General features: G+C 42.3%; 1 protein-coding gene across 1 annotated transcript in view; it reads right to left on the bottom strand.

Annotated features, from left to right (window-relative positions):
• Window positions 1-21737, bottom strand: part of DSCAM (DS cell adhesion molecule) — a 760400-nt gene that overhangs the window by 147589 nt on the left and 591074 nt on the right. The window contains exons 12-14 of the mRNA XM_064380165.1: window positions 4983-5179; window positions 3845-3941; window positions 3086-3214 (exon numbers count right to left, since the gene is read on the bottom strand). Coding sequence (XP_064236235.1) covers window positions 3086-3214; window positions 3845-3941; window positions 4983-5179 — 423 coding nt within the window. The remainder of the gene's footprint in view (window positions 1-3085; window positions 3215-3844; window positions 3942-4982; window positions 5180-21737) is intronic.

The raw sequence follows: 21737 nt of genomic DNA on the forward strand, positions 1-21737 counted from the left end.
AGTAAATTAATAGTCATGAGCCCACCAAGTGTTCAATGCATGCTATGAATAGTGAAGGGGAATAGGTAGTCAGGGAAGGCTTTCTGGAAGAAGTGACATTTAGGCTGTTATTAATACTTGAAGGATTTGTTTTCTATGTACTCAGTCTAAAACTGCACTCACTTAAATTGTGCTTGTAATTTTTACACACCAAAAGTATATTGAGGAAGCAACTAATACGTGAAAAATCTGATGAACACACCTCGTACAGCAGTGAGTACAGGTGCTATTTACTCTCAGCATAGCTCCTTCCTCCCAGGGCTTCCAAACTGAAAGTAATGGAAGTTCCGTAGGTTCCTGGTGGAGACCTTAGTCATGGAGTTGGATCTGCTTGTCCTGTGGGCTTTTCCCCAGGGATTCTCCTGGACCCATGCTGACCCTTAAAATGACTTGCTCCAGGGCTGCGTAAACATCTTAGCCATACCGCTGGCCCTGTCTCTGGGTGAAGTAGAGTGTGAAGGATGGGAAGACTCTCCCTCAATCCCTCCTGTACTTGGCTTTATAGATAAGGAGCTTTCCTGCTTTGGTTATATAAACCATGATCATTTTATACATTTAAAGATGCTGTGGATAATAATGATTTTTAGATTTCAACTGCATGTAAATTAAATGCAATAAACATTTACAGTACACTCTTCACTTGACAGACCTTGTCCTGGGTGCTGGGGATTCCAGGACACAGAGAACCAGAGTCCCTGCCTTTGGGAGCCCCCTGGGGAGGGGGGAGATAGTCAGGACTCCTAGATGCTGAGCAAGTAGTTTAACTAACATAGAGGATTTTAGAGGTATTTTACTCATAAGCATTTTCCTGCACACTGGAGCAATCTACAAACTACCACCTATTAGATGTTGAGTATGCTCTGGACAATGAGGACAGCGTTTACAATGTCTTCCCTTCTCAGAGTTCACCAACATCCACCGAGTGCCTCCACATGTTAGGTGCAGTGCTGGGTGTTGGAGAAATGAGTTGGGTGAAAATAGACCTACTAGGTGGAGGGGTCCCCCAAGGAGCCTCTAGCATGGTGGAGGTGAAATGCATTAATCAGTATGTTTGTCAGTAATCACAGAGGTACATATATGATGACACGTAATGCCACAGGCCCAGATTGAAAGGGAGATGGAGCTGAGTGAGCAGCTGAGATGTGGGATCTAAGGAGGGGGTAGTAACTGGGTGGCCCAGGGAAGGGAGGACTTGAGGCAGAAGGCAGCTGGTGGCCTTTTGTGGTCTCCTTGCCAGTCCTTTGAGGTGGATGCAGTGAAAACCACTTCACAGATGAGAGGAGCAGGTGAAAGCGCAGAGCTGGTGTGACACAGGCCTAGCAGCAAATCCCACACAGGCTGGGTCCCAAACCACTGAGCCTGGGGCCTGCCACCAGCATCCGGCAATGCCCGATCCTTCCTGAGGACAGGGGTGGTCCTGAGCTGCTCCACTAGGGGAGGCCACCTGTGTGGCAGCACCACACAGCTTGCAGCACCACAGCCAGTGAGATAAAGGGCTGTCCCCGTCCCCAGGGTACTCATTGCGTCTGTCTGAGCTCTCATCAGTTACCAGGTTCCAGGCCAGTTTCTGCTCAAATGTAATTGCCTCACCTAAGAAGCACCTGCTTCACTTCAAGACCTGCGTCTGTGAACTTGTAATTCTACTTCTTTAGAATAAAGGCAAGGTCAGCCTCTCCTCCCTGGGCCCCTGGGAATCTTGTCCATCCTCATCCCCCCAAAATACTCATTTAGCTCAGCACTGTCTTGGGCGAGGCCCCCAAGTCACTGTGCCTCACCCCTGAGCCCAGGACCCTGGTTCTACAGCGTTTCTCAGCTACAGTGAGACTTGTAGTCCAATCAGCCCCTGGAAGCCCTTCCTTGGGCTTTGTGTATGTGACACCTCACTTCTAGGTCCCCAGTTTTGCAATTCAGAGGCTGACGGCCTGAGCCACTCTATCTTTTCTTATGTGCATTTCCGACCCTGCACGTCACAGATACTACTTTTCAAACACTATGTTTGCTTTGATCCACTGTCTTCTCAATCTTCAAATTCTGCTCTCCTGAGTTTCTAAAGAGCCGCCCCTCTGCTTTCCTTCGCAGTCGCCATTTCCTGGCCCTGTTCCTGGCTTGCTCTTGCTGAAACATTTCCTCACTCCTGACCTGTGGTTCCCAGCTGCCTTGAGCTTGATTGTTTACTACGGCTTTAGTGCCAAAGATCCTAAATGGGTCATAACCGGGTAATCTGAAATAACGTGCAGTGCCCAGGTAATGAAAACTAAAGCCACTTTTGTGGTCAGTAAGGGTTTTGTTAACCCTTTCCATGCTGGTGGTGCTCGAATTCCTCATATCTTTCATGAGACACAGTGAAAATTCTGACTAGAGGCCACAGTGGTGGTACTCTACCCTCGCCTGATGCATCATGAAGTTCAAAATGACCCCGACATTGATCCTTGAAGAAAATGAAGGGGCACACCTGCAGCGGCCCTGGCAGTGGGGTCAGTTTTATTTATGGGCTCTGGACTGAGTGGTCCCAGGTGCAGCAGCCAATGTCACTGATGGTCCCTGGGCATTTCCAGGAATGAATTTTCCCTTTCCTGCACCAAACACCACTGCACAGTTTATCTGACAGACACCAAACACCGCTAGAGCTCAGCACTCCAGGTGCAGGACATGGGATCAGGCTCTACAAAAGTCACGCCAACTGGGGAAACAGGAAGTGAAGGGAGCAGGTGAGATAGAAAAGGTCATGGCGGAGGCCTGGTTCCATCAGCCACTGCCGACATGCTGACAGGTGGCTGCAACGTTAAGGAGGCCAGCCGGAAGCAAGACTGAAGTCTGGGCTGACTCAAAAAGAAAGAAGCAGAGCTGAGCCTCAACATGAAACTCCACTCCCACAGCAGAAAGCCAGGATGTGCTTCCAGCAAGGAGGGAGACTGACCGGTGGAAATGGTGTCCTCTGAGCTCCTGTGAGCTGAGCTGTGCACTTACAGGTAAATTACATTAATAAGGAGAAAAACAAAAGAACTTTCTGAGGTGGAAATGAAGCTGGAGGAAATAAAGAACTTACCTGATTTGTTTTTGCATTCAATATCGTAGCCTGTGATGGGGCTGTTTCCATCAAACCCCATGGTCCACCTGAGCGTAATTGTGCGTGCTTTGACATCTTTGATCTCAATTTCGGGAGGGTCCGGGGGCTCTGCGCCATCAACAGAAAGACTCAGAGTTAGTTCACACAGACCTCTGGCATGAAACACTAGAGGAAATGCTGAGCGTGGCTCACAAATGATTTGTCTGCATTAGACAAGAACAGACATTTTTTATTTGGAAGCATTTTTTTTTTTTCTGAATCACATTTTAGGGAGGAGAAAATCCACTTTCCTAAGACTTCCAAGCACTTAAGAACTGGACCAAACCTGGAGGATATAAAATGTCACTATTCTAGCTTGGATCTCTAACTCAAAACATACTTTGGCCTCAAATGTTGAATTTCCCTTTCATTCTGATCGTCTAGTACATGGATTCCTAAAATTGAGTAAAGAAATTCCACTGCTATACTTGTGTGCATGTGCATGGGCTTGACTATCATGGGCTTGTCATCCTGACTGGTTCCTTGAAGGGCTTTGTTCCCTGTTTTGGGGCTTTACTTTGACATAATCACCGGCACTGCAAAATTCTGCTTTAGGACTGACTTGATACATATTCAAAATTTCCTGGGAATTAGGAAGTGTTACATGACAAGCTGAAGCCACACAGATGCCCGAGGCTGAGCACACAGCTCCTGTCCTGAAACAGCTGTGTTTATTCTCTTATGCTATCATCTTCCTACCTTGCACTGTGAGCTGAATTATTCCACGGTCCTCCCCATAAGAATTAATAGCATGGCAGGAGAAGAAACCAGAATCTTCTCTCACAGTTGGCAAAATCTATGTGTAAAGCAGAAAGAAATTCATCTTTCACAGTAGGCAAAATGACTTCTGGCTGTAAAGCTCTCTCTCCACTCTTTCAGTTCTCCTGCCATGCCTAACACACACACACACACACACACACACTCACACAACTCCCATTCCTCCACATTCTCACACACTAAATCACACACATGCACATACCCCTCTGAGGACAAATTATTTCAGTATAATTGTAAGTGTGTAGATGAATAGAATTCATGGACATTATCCATGTCAGCTGTAGCTCATTAAATTGGATGTGTAATTTATACAGGATGTCGTGGTCAGCTTGACATAAATCCTACATATACATTTGTTTCATGGTATACCTTTAGAGCATCCAAAGCAACCATGTCCAAAGAAACAGATTATATACTGCAGCCAGGGCTGGGGGTCAGCATGACTCTTGTCAGATTCCTGTTCTAGCAGGATTCCAGGAATTGGCCCTTGTTTGAGAGCCAATGTAAGCATTACAAACACAGGGCTTCTCTACCTACCCTCCCTGTGTGTGCTACAGCGTCATCCTCCATCTCCATGATAACAGCACAACCCAGTTCATGACTCACAGTGCTTTTCTCTAGCTTTTGTGATCCTCTCTTCATGACAGAATATTTTTACTTTGGTTTTTTCCAAAGAAGCAAGATATTTTTTATGATAATGTTTTTGTCCAAAGCCCATCTCATTTTTCTTTTTGCAGAAAGTTAAAACATGTGCACAGCATAGGCTGTCAGTCCTCAAGGATTAACTGTCATTTAAAAACCATATTTCTTACTTTTTTTTTTATTACACTTGTGTTTCCTGCTGCGTTCATAATAATCCTATTCTTAATAACACTTAGGCTGAAGCACTATTTTTGAAGGCCATTCAGTAATCTCACTGTGTGAAAGGGAAGAAAAACGGTGCTTCATAAATAAATTCCAAAAGATTATCTGCTACTTATCCGCACCCACTTGTGTGAAAGGAAAGACTTATTCTTCCAATAAAGTTCGTTCCCTTGTGTTGTATTTGCCATGCTTTTACCTGCAGAGTAGAAATCACCTCTTCTCCCACCTCCTTGGTGGACACAAGATAACGGGCCATCTCGGGGTTAATGATTCGGTCCTCCTTCTCCCAGCGGACTATAATGGGCTTCTCACCATGTGCTGTGCAGCTCATCTCTTTTTTTTGCCCCTGTGTGGCCAAGGTAGTATTTGGATAGGATGTTATCATCGCAGGAACTGAAAAACCAAGAGGGACACAAAGTGTTCAGCAAAGCAGGTTCTTTATTTTCCCTGGCAAAACACTCAGGTAACTCACACTTCAAGAGACCTTTCTTTGAAATACAATTTATTCAAGAAACTGCTGCGAAAATCATGAGAAAATGAAGGAAAGGCGGCAGAAAAATGAAACTTGAGTAAGTGAGCCCCAGGTAGAAATTGTCATGCAGTTTCATACCCACGGCACGTTGCTCTCTTCCAACCCCGTTGAGGGCCATGGCCTATGTCCCTTAGCACACACAGAATGATTGATATTGTTTGGCTGTGTCCCCACCCAAATCTCATCTTGATCTGTACTCCCATAATTCCCATGTTTCATGGGAGGAACCCGATGGGAAGTAACTGAATCTTGGAGGTGGATTTTTTCCATCTGTTATCATGATAGTGAATAAGTCTTATGAGATCTGATGGTTTTAGAAATGGGAGTTTCACTGCACAAATACTCTCTCTTTACCTGCTGCCATCCATGTAAGATGTGACTTGCTCCTCCTTGCCTTCCTCCACGGTCATGAGACCTCTCCAGCTACATGGAACTGCGAGTTCATTAAAGCTCTTTCTTTTGTAAATAGCCCAGTCTCAGGTATGTCTTTATTAGCAGCATGAAAATGGACTAATACAATGTTACTGGTTGCTCTGTCTATAAAAAAGACTTCACATGAAGGGTTATCCTCCTTTTTCTGGGATTAACTATGTTTCTAACTATCATTTTCAACAATGGGGATGAAACCTCCACTTTTAGTCAACTTTAGGTGAATCCCTTATTGCTGCTACAGACCTTGTAACCACTCTTTACCATGCCCATCTCCCACAGTTGTTATAAACCTTGCAAACCTTTATTAGTCACTGGAGACCTCAAACCTGTCCCTCTTCCATAACTTACAGCAGAGAATCTCACCTCCAATTTACTGAGAAAAAGAAAACCTTTATTTGTGAAACTTCTCAGTTTCTTTTTTCCACATCAAAATTAATATGTTGACTTCTTTTCTTGGCAATGGATGACACAAGATCCCACCCCAATTCCACAAGTCACCTAGAAATTCTGGACAGCATATAATGAATACCTTTTTAAAATATATACTAAGATTATCAGAAAGTGAGAGAAAAACCAGAGACCAAAAACAAAAGCTGATAGTGAAAAGCCAGAGGTAATATAATGGTGCTACTTTGACAACCTGAGAGGTATGACATTAAATGTGAGACCTCCAAAGCCAGGCTCCTCAAACGGTTCTATCTTGATAGAAAACATGTAACCAAAAAATAAAATAAAAAATAAAAATCCACAAAGGCAAAGAGAGAAGGAAACTGCCTTAGCTTGAGTTATAGATGTAGAAACACAATCTCTTCCCTGAGAATTTGTAAAACTGACCTGGCTCTACATAGGTCTGGAGTCAGATTCATGCTAAAGAATTAACATGCAGGTTATTGTAGTTTGATGATGGCCCAAGGAGCCTAGCCAAAACTAATGTACTCTACAAGAATGTGTCCTTTCTCCAGGCCCACTGAAATACACCCAGAGAAAGCTGTGCTGGCCATGAGCTCACAAACCAAAACTAAAGAACACATGAGAAAACTAACATCAGGACTTCAGATGATAGAGTCATCAGATATAGACTGCAAAAATAACTATGTATGAATGTTTAAAGATACTTTTTAAATATGATAAAGGAACAAGATGCTATCGAAAAGGACTAGAAAGTTTTGAAAATTCATCAAAACATAACTATATTTTTACCTGCTTTTTATCTCACTGCCCCAATTACAAGAATAAGTTCCCTTCCCCCATTTCTAAGCTCAAGCTCAGACTATGTTCTTGATTGCTTGCCTCATAAGCCTTCCAAGGTACTTGACCATAAACACTGTGGCATCTTCTAAGACTGGCACATACCAGGTCATGTCTTTTCCCGTGGCTTGCCAGAGAGATTTGAGACGTATAATGAAATGTCAAAATACTACCAGTTCTGTAGCCTGGACACCCACAAAAGAACCTACATTTGGGAGTTTCTCCAGAGTCAGCAGCCATGTGGCAGAGATGTGCCCCACAGCACTGACCCTGTGATAATATGGGAAGTAGGCAAATTGGAGAGGCACCAAGAGTCCTGGATATCAAAGAGAGTTGCTCACAACTGTTGTGAAAGTCCTCTTCCAGCATTTCTGAGATGCAGCAAAGCTGGCCGTACTGTCCCCAGCCTTTGGTTCTGATCCCTCCCTTCCCCTAGCCTATAAAAGAAAAATTTTTATTTTTATTAACAGCTTTATTGTCGTATAATATTCATACGATAAAATTCACCTGTTTTAAGTGTGCAATTCAGTTGTAAACTTAATATTGCATTAGCTTCCTAGAGTGTCTGTAATAAATTACTAGAATTGATGTGGCTTATACTAACGGAAATTTCTTCTCTCACAGTTCTGGAGGGTGGAAGTCCAAATCAAGGTGACAGCAGAGCCATGCTCCCTCTAAAACCTCTATTGGAAAACCTTTCCTCGCTTCTTACAGCTTCTGGTGGCCCCAGGCATTCCTCGGCTTGTGGCAGCAAAACTTCAGCCTCTGCTTTTATCTTCACATGCTTTACATTCTTCTTTGAATGTTTCTGTGTCTTCACATGGACTTCTTATGAGGATACCAGTCACTGGATTTAGGACCTACCCTAATGCAGTATGATCTCTTCTTAATGAATTATAATTGCAAAGACTCTATTTCCATATAAGGTCATATTCAAAGGTTCTAGGGGGAACATTAGTTTTTGGGGATACTATTCAACCCATTACAAATATATTTATATTATCCAGTACATATACATACATACCATTATAACCCAAATACAAATATACACAGTTGTATAATCATCACTGAATCAAATCTTAGAGCATTTACATTACCCCAAAAGATTTCTTTACCCATTTACAATCATTTCTCTTCCCCCCCTCAAGTTCTAAGCAATCACTAATCTACTTTCTCTCCCTGAGTAAGTTTGGCTATGTCCCCACCCAAATCTCATCTTAAATTGTAGTTCCCATAATCCTCATGTGTCATGGGAGGAGTCTGGTGGGAGGTAAGTGAATCATAGGGGCGGTTACTTCCATGCTGTTCTCATGCTAGTGAGTGAGTTCTCACAAGATCTAATGATTTTATAAGGGGCCTTCTCCCCATTCACTCTGCACTTCTCCTTCATGCCGCCATGTGAAGCAGTACATGCTTGCTTCTGCTTCCACCATGATTTTAAGTTTCCTGAGGTTTCCCCAGTCATGTGGGACTGTGAGTCAGTTAAGCCTCTTTCTTTTATAAATTACCCAGTCTTGGAAATAACAGACTAACACAGTCCCATTGCCTTTTCCTATAAATGGAATCATATGGCATGTATTATTTGGTAACGAGCTTTCTGGACTTTTTTCACTAAGCATAATGTCAAGGTTCACTCATGTCATAGCATGTATCAGTACTTTGTTCCTTTTTATTTCCAATTAATATTCCACTACATGGATATACAGCATTTTTTAAATCCACTCACCCATTGATGCACACGGGGGTTGTTTCTACTTTTGGGTGACTATGAGTGATTATACTATAAACCTTCCTGTATAAGCTGTTGTGTGGACAAATGTTTCATTTTTCCTGGAGAAATTCCTAGAAGTGGAACTACTGGGGTTGTATGGAAATTTCATGTTTAACACTGTGAGAAACTGCCACACTCTTCGACCAAGTGGTAGCACCATTTTGGACTCTCCTGGCAAGAGATTAGAGAGAGAAGAGGGAATGAGAGGAGCTGTTAAGATTCAGCATTTACGGTGAGAGAATAAGAACATTCCCTTTCAACCATTTGAGTTCAACCATTTGAATTCAATGGGGGAACTCAAAGAGTAGAGACTGGGTGCACCTACAAAAAGGTGAACTGGCATGTTTCTCAACAGCTGCTACTGGCTGTAGACACCCCAAGCTCACCATGGATCTGCTGCCACAGAGGAACTAAGGGTGGTGGCACCTTCTATTTGGCCTCAAACCCACAAATCAAGATTTTGTTCTCATAAGAGAAAAGGGCTAATGCATGATAATTAGAAATTTCAAAGCCAACATAAATAACTCAAATTGCAAAACTGTGAATAAATGTATTACAGGCCTATGAAGAATTAAATATTTACTCCTTATTCTTTCTCTCACAGCTGGGATATGTGAATCAGAAACTGTGACACCCACATACAATTTAACTTTGAAAGGTGACCCCTGTCCACCACCATCACCCCCAACCCCTCAGTTCCTGATGAGCGTCCTGATTCCTGCAACACCCTCATGCCTAGAACAAAATATAGAAACGCTGGTGGCAAAACTGTGAAAATCAATCCATGTTTAATGCCTCACAGTCTCCTGGGCATCTCAAGGCTATGGGCAGGATTTCCTATTGTGCAGTGTGTTTGTAAAAAGGAAATCTGTAAAATGGTAAGACATAAAAAAAACACAGCTTTCCTGTGAGAACACGGTAAGTCACCATCATCAACTTCCAAGTCCAGGGTATTCAAACACTCACTGCTTATATTCTAATGAGAGCAAGCCAATTCTGAAGTAAATGCCTCTGTCCTATTCTAGGAGCTCTATGCAGGGGAGCAATGCATTGCAAAGGCTGGTACTTTAAAACAACCAACTGGAAGAACTGTTCTCCAAAAACTGCAGCACTGTTTTGAGGACTTATTTGTTTTCTTCCCTTTCCTTTTTTTTTTTTTTTTAAAAATAATAATCACAAGCTTTATTGCATTTGATGAGAGAAGTACCTTGGCCAAACTATAGGCCTCTGGTTTGTTTATAATTTGTCCTTCTTACTCTGCAAAAAACTACTTCTCAGTTTTACTTAGATTTCTACTTTGAAAGAGTGTCCTACCAAAATGGGTATTTTTGTTCTGGTTATTAAATTCAGCACTTAGACAGAAATGCTGTGACTAGCCCATGTTCTCATGTCCAGCTCAAACATTTTCAGCCCTTTAAAGAAATGGTCAAAAGGATTTTTAAAAATGAATCATTATCATGGCTTCTTTGCAATGCTAATGTTTGAAGGCATGACCTTTTCACTTGTCACAGTTATGGATGTCTAGAGATGACAACATGTCTATACAGCAGCCCTTTCTGCAAGGATTTCTGAAGCATAACAAATGGATGGGGCAATGTAACGGGGATTGGTACCAAGGAGAGGCTGTGGGCAAACGCTGCTAGCAGGGCCGAGGGAGATCCAGACCCAAGAAAGCTTTGTCCAAAGATTGTGCTCTGTGTGCCTCTCCTGCAAAATTACCATTGAGGAAGGTGCTGTTTTACATCATATCAACTTATAAGCCTGCTTCATGAACTATAATATTATCTAACAGCACCCTTAATGCTCAACAAATCTGCAATGTTATGATATAAGGGATCATCCTCTGACCTACTTTTTTGCAGCATAAAGATGCAGTGGTGTAGTGGAATTGCTGCCATTGGCCAGGGAGATCTGACTGTGCACATCTCTGCTCAGCTCGGCAGTACAGTGATGTCTCTTTCCCATTTAGCTTAAAATTGGCAATGATGGTAGTATTTATACCACTGAAATTGGCAAGTGCTAGAAATCAGGGCTTTCTCCTTTCTCTCCCCATCAATAGCTAATTGTCAAACATTGACCAGAACATTACTTAGGAGAGTGTTTCACTATATTAATAATTTTAAAGGGTGTTCCCATCATGCAAAAGATACTGAGAAGATGGTGAGATTAAGCTAAGAGCAATAATTAATCTTATCAATAAAAGTAAACCCCCATTATTTATTAAAATAATTAAAATCTGAACAGTAAATAATGTAATTAGATAATCAAAATATGAATAGTATGTCACTGTACGTTTTGACAAGTAATTCAGTGATAAATTGATGCATATATTAATTTTTTAACCCAAGGATAGAGAATGAAAAATTCTATCAATAAATCACTGATATTAACGATTGGTTCCAAACCTTACTCTCAAATTTTTTTTTTTTTTTCTTTGAGATGGAGTCTTGCACTGTTGCCCAGGCTGGAGTGCAGTGGCACAATCTCAGCTCACTACAACCTCCACCTCCCAGGTTCAAGTGATTCTCCTGCCTCAGCCTCCGGAGTAGCTGGGATCATAGGCGCCTGCCACCACACCCAGCTAATTACTCTCAAGCCTTTTAATGACTCTACCAATAATGCAAAATTAATCCTTATACATTTTTATGATTTTTGTTCCTACCTGGTTCTGCTGAAAACACATTTTGAACAAGAGAAAGTACTGAACAGCCTGGATAATCCGAATGAGACAAGATACCTGTCACAAGCATCTGGTTCAATACTTTCATTTTACAGAGAAGAATGGTTGTCAAAAGCCCAAATACAGGAGTCTATCAGGATCTGACTTTGATTGGTCCTATTCAAAAACCATCATCATCATCATCATCGTCATCACCCTCAACAAAGGAGATGGCCAGCTGTCCCAGAGTGTCCAGGACTTCCCGTGTTTTAGCACAGGAAATCTGTATCCTGGGAAGTTTCTCAGTTCCTCTAGACATTCAGAGCAGATATGGCAAAAGAGGGTGTGGAGCCAAGAATGAGGCAGCATAAACCTGGCCCCAATGCCCAAGATGGGAAACTGAGGCAGGAATTACAGGGCTTCTGGGTGGGAGGTCAAAAGAGGGAGATGCTCTGAGACACAAATACATTTTAAAGCTATCTCTTCAAGCCGCTTTTAAAACATTCCTCCCAAATTTTTATTATGAAAAAATTTCAAACATATAGAAAGCCAATCAGCCATGTATCTACTGCCTGGATTCCACAGTTCATGTTTTAATGCATGGTGTTGAATCAAAATGTGTTTTCTTTGTTAGCAAAATTTACTGAATACATTTTTTTACTATTCTATTTTAAAACTACCTTAGGTAAACACATATATCAGCGTGGGTCTCAAAGGTCGAGCTGTAAGATGGCAGCCACCTGCCTGGATTCTGCAGCTCAGAGTGGAGATGCATTGGCCTCATCATGTCCCAGGAAAAGGAATCACTGCACCCTGGCCTAAGTGATGTGGGGTTAGGTACCCCTTGGGGTAGAGTGGTGCTTCTCACATATGTCTTACCAAAAGGAAAGGTGAGAAAGGGGCCTGTGAGCAGAGAATCTGACTCTGACCTCCTGCCGCGTGGAGCAGACAGGATCTCTTGGCTGTCCTGGGTTTTGGCTTTCTCACCTGAGTCATAGGAAAGCTGAATGGGATCAGGAGTTTTCAACCTGGCCTGTATCTCGGAATCACCTAGGAGCTTTTAAAATAGGCTAGTGTTCAGGCCTCACTGCAGACTGGCTCAGAGTCACGGGCTGGGCTTATGCATGAATCTATTTAAGTTTCCCAGATGATCCTAAAATATACAGCTTGGACTGAAACAACTCAACCAGATGATCCCCAAGGGCTTTTCCCGCTCTAATTGCCATTCTCTCTCCTCTTTTTTCTTTCTTTCCCTCTATCCTTCTGTTCCTCCCTCCCTCCCAATTAATTTTTTCTTCATTCTTCCCTTCCTTCCTTCCTTCACTTTCTTCTCTCTTTCTTTTTTTTTTTTTTTTTGAAACGGAGTTTCGCTCTTGTTACCCAGGCTGGAGTGCAATGGCGCGATCTCGGCTCTCTGCAACCTCCGCCTCCTGGGTTCAGGCAATTCTCCTGCCTCAGCTTCCTGAGTAGCTGGGATTACAGGCACGCGCCACCATGCCCAGCTAATTTTTTTGTATTTTTAGTAGAGACGGGGTTTCACCATGTTGACCAGGATGGTCTCGATTTCTTGACCTCGTGATTCACCCGCCTCGGCCTCCCAAAGTGTTGGGATTACAGGCTTGAGCCACCGCGCCCAGCCTCTTCTCTCTTTCATCTTGTTTCATCCTCCTCCTATTTCTGTCTCCTGCCTTTTTCTCTTTTCTCTTTCACAGTGCCATAATAACAATAATAGCTACTTTTTATGAATGTTGACTATGTGCTAAGAACTTTTCCAAATACTGCATAAGTATTTAAGCCATACAATGACATGATGGAATAAAAGCACTAGCCATGGAAATGACCCAAGGCATATAAGAGCTATTTTAAATTGATTCTAAATTATGCTATGAATAGAAGTAAGAGATGTAGAAAAAACATTTCCAGCAGATTCATTGGATTTGTATCTATATTAACAAACATCTACACAGATGGTTAAATAGAAACCAGACACCAAACACCTGCTTTAAATGGGCAAAAATAAAGATTAGAATATAGGAGAATTTTGGAATCAATTTCTACTTGACATCTTCTCCCTTTTCTTCTTAATTTGTAAGTAAGGAAACAGAGAGTTAGGGGGTTTAAGACTGGAGAAGACTAGACCTATTCCCCTTGCCTCTCTCCTATCTCTAATGCAAAGTTCCATTTTATTTAATAAGGTTATTTAAAACAATCAATATTACCATAAAAGTAATACAGTAAAATGATCTTCACTAATCCCTAAAGGGATGAATCTCTCCCGTCCCCTTTCTTCCCTTCTTTGTCCTTCCTTCCTCCAGGGTCTGGAAAGCCAAATGGTAGTAGCAGCGTAGTTAGTAAATAATGCATCTGTCCTCTGTCCTTTCACGTCTCAGATCACTTTCACATCATGAGCTTACAGCAACATACCTGTTCTCAGTGGAGAAATAATTCTTAATTCCATTTACCTATAATTACATAGGATGGGGAAAGTAAGTAAGTAGCCTAAAGTCATACAACTAGTAAATGGAAGATCTAGAAGAATCCAAGTCTTCTGATTACAAGTGCAAAGCATCTTTGCCTTACAGTACAGAGGAGGCCAAGGCTGGCCCACAGGGTGCACAGTGTCTGACCACAGGGGTGTCTGACAGCCTGACTGTCTTCAAGCCAGAACACCCTTGGACGCCCCTCAGTCTGGTGCCTAAGTCCATTTACAGGTGACTCCCCATAAAGTCCTTGAAATCTCCATTTCTCAGCTGCAAGGCAGAACCCAAACATCTCCCAGAAGCCTATTGCATACTTGTAGGATTATGCAGACAGGACTGACTACATAATTTACAGGACCCAGAGCAAATGAAAATATGGAGCCCTTTGCTCGAAAAGCGGGAAAAACCATTAAAGTTCTAAAATATAAAGGTTTTTCCTTCCTTCTGTGGTCTCCCTCTCTCTCTCTCTGTTGTAATGGCTTTTATTTTTAATTTAATATCCCACTTCTGGGATGGTGGTACTGGCTGGGCAAGTGCGACCCTCCCTGACTCCCAGTAACAGCCCTGTGAATTGGCATGCACACTCATGTGCCCCACTACCTGCCTGGATCCCTGCCATCATCATACCCATGCCAGGGTACGGACATGTAGCCAGGCCTCTCTCAGTCAAATGGGTAACCCTCAGTGACCTGGAGACCCACCCTGCCCTGTCATCCTCTGTGAGCTCTATAGTACTGCCAGCTAGAGTCAGGGAGGGCTGCTACACCCAAAAATGTTGCAGGGAGCTGTCTCTGACCTTCTACGCATACCTACCCAGATCCCCATGAACTGGATGACCACAGCCATTGCTGGGCAGTTGCAGGAAAGGGGAGCCAGGGGCTCCAGGGGGCAAGAGAGTGGACAGCTGAAAATCTATTCTGGAGAGGCAGTGAGAGGTGAGATGACATGGCACCTGTGGCTCCGCGTATCCTGTTCATGTTCCATTGTCATACTGGACTTCACTTGCAAATCACAATTTCAAAGACAAAATTGTCAAGAATTCAAGATGGTGACTGCAGACAATCTTTGGTTTGTAGGACTGCACTGGTTGTGTACCCATGATGCTGTCTGTAGATCAGTCAGGTTGGTGGGAAAAATTATAGGAAAGATGCAAACCTTCTTGGAAGGCTGGGAGGCTTTGCAAAAGCTTTGGTAAAGTATTATGGCTGAAGGCAGACTAATCCTCTTACCTTGAGCTAACAGCAAAGAGCAGATAACAAGGGAATGTAGAGGAGTTTATCTAAATAGCTTCTTTACTCACGTTGTCCTAAAACCAACCTTTGAACATCTGTACACATGTTCTCTACTTGGGTTGGCAATGTTCATTACTCACAGATGATTTTTGCTCAAGACCTTTGTCATTAAGTCTGTCCTAAAATAAATACGAGGGTCTCTGGCATATGTGGACTGAATGGCTGGACTCCCTCTTCAGTGTCTGTAAGCTGTGGGGTTCCCTAGCCATGCTCTCATAGGCAAAACACCTGTGTCTGCGAACTCCTTTCATCAGTTGCTTGTCCAGAGTTTGCGGGTCAGACTCAGCAGCTGTCCCTGAATGTCAGGGCATTACTCCACTTCCTGGGCAGCTTCTAATGCTTCCAGTAGAGAGAAACAGCCCTGAGGTAGAGGGGAATAAGAAGAGCTGAGGAGAGGGCAGCCTCTTGGGTAAGACTTAGACATGACTAACCACAATCTGGAATCTGAAGTAGGGAGCCGCTATTCCCATCATGAAGGCAATGGGTACAGAGGCACGACTTCATAAGGGAAGTGGCTAATCCCCTTGCAGTCAACATCTTCCCAAGCCACTCAACCCATCACCATTATCTTTCATTAAACCTGTGGTTCCTATTCCTTACATCACCTGGGAGCCATAAAAACACCCACAGTGTGCTGAGAATGATGACTTCCAGCTTCATCCATGTCCCTGCAAAGGATATAATCTCATTCTATTTTATGGCTGCATAGTATTCCATGGTGTATATGTGCCACATTTGCTTTATCCAGTCTGTCATTGATGGGCATTTGGGTTGTCTCCAAGTCTGCTATTGTAAATAGTGCTTGAATAAACATAAGTGTGCATGTGTCTTTATAATAGAATGGTTTATACTCCTTTGGGTATATACCCAGTAATGGGATTGCTGTGTCAAATGGTATTTCTGGTTTTAGACTCTTGAGTAATCACCACGCTGTCTTCCTCAATGGTCAAACTAATGAACATTTCCACCAACAGTGTAAAAGCGTTCCTATTTCTCCACAGCCTCACCAGCATCTGTTGTTTCCTGACTTTTTAATAACAGCCACTCTGTCTATTCTCACTTATAAGTGGGAGTTGAAAAATGAGAACACGTGGACACAGGGAGGGAAAAAACACACACTGGGGCCTGTCAGGGGGTGGGGGACAAGGGGAGGGAGAGTATTAGGACAAATACCTAATGCATGCAAGGCTTAAAACCAAAATAAATGACAGGTTGATAAGTGCAGCAAACCACCACGGCACATGTATACCTATGTAACAAACCTGCACATTCTGCACATGTATCCCAGAACTTAAAGTAAAACAATAATAATTAAAAAAAAAAAAAAAACCAACACCCACAGTAGTATTTTCCCAGCCACAGTGAATACTTGCTCTCCTCAGGATTCTTCTTCTTTGTTTGGTAAAATATACAGAACATAAAATCTGCCATTTTAATCACTTTCAGTGGCCTAAATACATTCACATTGCTGTGCAGCCTTCACTAAAGTTCATCTCCCTCAAACTTTTTCATCCTCCCAAACTGAAACTGGGCACCTCTTAAACAATTCTCATTCTCTCGTTTTCCCGTCTCCACTCCCACCGCCCGGCCCTGGCAGCCACCATTCTACTTTCTATCTCTATGAATGTGACTTCTCTGGGGACCTCCTATAAGAAGAATCATACAGTGTTTGTCTTTCTGTATCTGGCTTATTTTACTGAGCATAATGTCCTCAAGGTTCAGCCACATTCTAGCCTGCGTCTGAATTTCCTTCTTTTTAAACCTGAATTCTATTTCAAGCTACGTGCATACACCGTTTTTTTAATCCAGTCATTTGTCAATGGACACTTGTGTTGCTTTCACCTTTCGGTTATTGTGAACACAGGTGTAGCAAACATTATTTTTTGAAAGTCTGCAGAACTTTGTTAGAGAAAATGACTTAAGACTTGTGCCTGTTTCTTCTCAAGCCATTCAAAGGCCAAGCAGTATTTTCCCTGTTTGTGGCCTGTGCCTCTCAGTTTCATCTCCGTTTCCTCATCTATAAGAACAATGAGGCCTGCAGCCTCCTAAGGCTGTAATGAGGATTAATGAGATTATGTTAGTGGAACCCACTGAGGGTGTTGGAAGAAAGGCCCCACAGAAACACTGAGTGCAATTATCACTGCTGCAGAATCAAAAATTTCTCCTATCCAAATCCTTATTGTTCATAAAAGTTTTAGCAAGTGCTGCTCCCCACTGGGCACCTCTAATCCTTATAAAGAAAATGATTTCTCCAGCCAGGAATTAATAAATTCCTAGTACATACTAAAATATCTCCTCGGCTGGGTTAGTATGCTTACGTAATGAAGTTACTTTGATTATAACCATTAATCAAATTCATGTTTCCGAGCTGGAGTGGGCCATATTTGATGTTAAGTTTTAACAAGAATGACAACATCTCCACTTCCTGGCAGCTTTTCCAGGGCCTTATGACATGATTAAATGTGTCAGGGGAAAGACCAAGAACATTTAGGGTTCATATTATATTCACTCTGTAGTTATTTCAAGTCACATTATTGGAAGAAAGTTGATTTATTTTTTAAGACAACTATGAATATTAACCAAAAGATATTAAAAACAGTATTTTCCTCCAACTTGCATGGAGGCAGGCAGGCCATTTCTTCCTGTTTTTTTTTTTTCCTTCTGTCTGGTTATGTACATAGGTGCTGTATTTTGCCCAATAAGAAAACTTCTTAATAATTATGTAGAAAAAAAGAAAACAGTAAATAGACTTTGATGTCCTGTCATCACTGATAGCAAAAAAAATAAATGAAACAAGGAAGAAAATAGATCATGTCATTCTGAAAAATTGGGTAAGTGCTGTCCAGGATATTAACTGTAGGAAAAATATATTATGAGCCATGGGCTAGCCAGTTTCTAAGATGATCTGTGGCAATCTCACCTCCTGGAATTCAAACTCTTGTATAGCTTCACATTTTGTCACCGAGACCAGGTTATAAAAGGACTGTGGCTGCTACTTTCTACTTGAGTGCACCAATTCTCTCTCTCTCTGTCTGATCATTTGCTATAGGGAAGCCTGCCATCATGTCACTGGGATATCCATGAGGCCCATGGAGAGGACCACGAGAAAGACAAGTCTTGGGCCAACAGCCTGCCAACCACCCTGTGTGGGAGCTTGGGGGTGGATTCCACCCCCGCCACACTTTACTCTTATATTCAGATGCATTTCCCGGAAGGCAAGCAGTTTCCATAGGAACAGAACCAGCAGTTTCCAAGTGGCTTGGAAACAGACACAGAGTCATCAGGTCTGAAGCCATGTTCTAACTTTTGAGCAGCTGCTTTATGTACAGCTGTTTTTCATGGAGAAACAGAAAAGATAAATTATCATCCCCATTAACACTCAGTGGAGTGGTGAATTCTACCATATTTTGTCGACATCACCCACTGCACAGCACACTGCCTGTGGCTCCTAGCAGTTTAGTGTGCTGTGTCTCCTGGAAGCTGGGCTGGTTATCTTTTTGAATGAATCCTTCAGCCTCTCTGTGCCTCAATTTCTGTACCAACAAACTCCCCTCCCAGGGTTGCTTTAGAAATTAAAAGCTAATAGCTCTTTAGGGTATCCCAGGGATCTCCTCCACCTGAAGATTCTTGTCCAAAATGGTCCAATACTCAGGATTTTGATCCTTCCTTCAGCTTTATAATTTCCACCATGCTTCTAATTTCTAAAGTTTCACCTTTTCCTTGAAGCCAGTCTGACCGTGTGACCTTCATCTGTGTCAATATTCATTTTCCACTGTGCCCTCTCCATTCGACCTTTAGTGGCATGTTTCCATTGGCTTTCATATGACGCCTGTGTTTTTTTTATTTGGTTATCTGGATTGTATCATTTTTTGCATTCCTTGTTCATTTGACTATGCTAGTATCAAGGATATAAATGCCCTTTTAAAAACATCTGGTGTAATAATGATGATGATAATTACAGCTAATATGCATTAAGCTCTATGCTGAGAAATGTATTAGCTTTTAATGTCTACGAAAACCTTAGGATGGAGGTGTTGTAATTATGAATACAAAAATTGAGGCACAGAGAGGCTGAATGGCTTGTTCAAGGTCATGCAGGTAGTGAGTAGTGGAGCCAGAATTTTAACCCATGCAGCCCATCTGTTTCCCATCTGTGTACAGATGCATGAACAACGTGGTACATCCTTGGCTGCTTTTGAACTGTTTGTAAAATAGCATCAACCTTTCTGCATTCATTTGTGTCTTGCTTCTTTCCTTCCATCTTATGTTTGCGTGATACCTACCATGTATATATAGTGCCTCCTGTTTCTTTTGTTTTATACACAGATTTATCATACAGCCCTGAACCAGCATCACCTGGAAACTAGGTAGAAATGCAAATTCTGGGGCCCCAATATATAGCTGAAGCAGCCTCCAGCTGGGGACCGCTTTGCACTTGTTCTTTGTGTCATCCCGCCCCTACCCGTCACCCAGAGCCTTGTTTTCTAGCACCCTGCGTGCATATTGCAGAAGCAGCTCAGAGTTTGGAATCAGCAGAACTGACTTTGAGGTTTTTTGGCTCTGCCAATTGATAAGCTATAAAATTAGGTGGGCATTTGTGCTCTGAATCATCTGTCAAATGGGTGCAATGGTGATGCCCACCTTAGTAGAGAGAAGCAACACAATTATATACATGCAAAGACCTTTTTAGACCATAAAGTACTTATAAGGTTAGTCTTTATTTCTAGCTAACATTTGTATTCATGACTTGGTTTTCCAATTACATTGTACATTCCTCTAAGGCTAAAGAGCTTTTCACATATATGTATAGGCAAGGATTGTAAGAAAAATAAGTGTTACGATGATGGGATCATACAGATTTAAAAATTTTAAATATTTAGTGTGATTTTTATAAAGGTTGAGCAATAAATAAAATATGTTTAAAAGTAAATTTCACTTATGTAGGTTTTAAATGAAATATTAATGAATTTGATAAATAATATAATGGTTGTGCCCACCATACCCCCTGGAATACTAACAAAATAGGTAAAAGAAAAAAGGAAAACAGGGGTGTTTTAAGTGCTAACTTTTGTTAACTTGTTATGAAGAGAATGGGGAGACGATCTGCTTACTTTCCAAGAACAGGGTTTCCAGTTGTGTTTTCAAAGAGATCGTTGCTATCGGTTAATTATAGGGCCCATATTTGTGTTCATGTCTGTACACACATGTACCCACAAATGTGCCTACATGAGCACATGTGCAATTGTATGCATGTACATGTGTTCTTTCATGTGTGCATGTGTGCACATGTTTGTGTGAATGGTGGATGCAAGTTTATGTTCATACCTGTCTGGGTGTTTGCTGGAGGGATAACGGGCAGTGGCCCCTAAAGCCTTTTAATTATCTTAAAATATTTCTTCCAAATTTTGTGTGAAAGCCAAGATGATGCATTTTTTACGGCATTTATTAGAAGATAAACATACAACATACATTTCTTTCTTATTTAAGAACTTTCTCATAAAGGAAAACCTTGAAGTTCTCCGATGGCCTCTATAACTTTAGCCTATTTCATAGGTTTGTTGAGGGGACAACTGGCTTAGAGAGTCTATGGAGATAAAAAATAACACCATTGGTTTTGCAGACAGAAAAGCACCTCTTCTAAAAGAACAAGGAACACACCCAGCCTGTGGGAGCCAGAAGCAATGCCTTCACTTTCATAATCAAAGGGGTGGGGTGAAGTCCTTCTCATGTAACTGAATTGTAGCATTAATGATACTAAGAGACAGAGGTCCTAGCTTTCAGGTAAATGCCCACAAAAGCAAGTGTGTGTGCACATGCACACACGCACCACACATGCAACTAGAACCAGCGCTTTTTCCTGCTTTGTGATGTGGGCTTATGGGCCCTGTGTCCAGGAGTGAAATTGGTAGACAGATGCTGGCACATTTGCAGGAATATGTTCCATGTCACTGTTGGCAGGCTGCATCACTCTGTGCCTTCTGTGTACGTCAGTTGATACAGCTTTACAAAGGGGGAAATGGAAGGAGCAAAGAACTGTTGGAAAACAGCACTGTTAACCAGGAGGTATTTTACGACCTAGCAGCTCTCAGGGGGTTTTTAGAGTTCAGAGGCTCGTGAAGCGACATGTGTAACGGTCCCTCCCAAGGGAGACGAACAGGCACTAATTGAGGTATTGACGGCTCTCAATGAAGCAGAAACCTGCTAGGAAGATTCAGCTCCAAGGAAGATGAGTGCTGACAAGCAGTGCATGCTGGGCCTTAGCAGTTTTCATTCATTGCTCCTTCATGCAAGTAAGTATATTCCTGGGCATGGTATGGTGGCTCACACCTATAATCCCAGCACTTTGGGAGGCAGAGGCAGGCAGATCACCTGAGGTCAGGAGTTTGAGACCAGCCTGGTCAACAAAGCAAAACCCCGTCTTTACTAAAAACACAAGAATAATTAGCTGGCTGTGGTGGTGAACACCTGTAATCCCAGCGACTCAGGAGGCTGAGACAGGAGAATCACTTGAACCAGGAGGTGGAGGTTGTAGTGAGC

The sequence above is a fragment of the Aotus nancymaae genome, unplaced genomic scaffold, assembly GCF_030222135.1.
Source record: "Aotus nancymaae isolate 86718 unplaced genomic scaffold, 86718_ANA_hifiasm-v0.15.2.pri h1tg000022l_1, whole genome shotgun sequence".
Taxonomy (NCBI): domain Eukaryota; kingdom Metazoa; phylum Chordata; class Mammalia; order Primates; family Aotidae; genus Aotus; species Aotus nancymaae.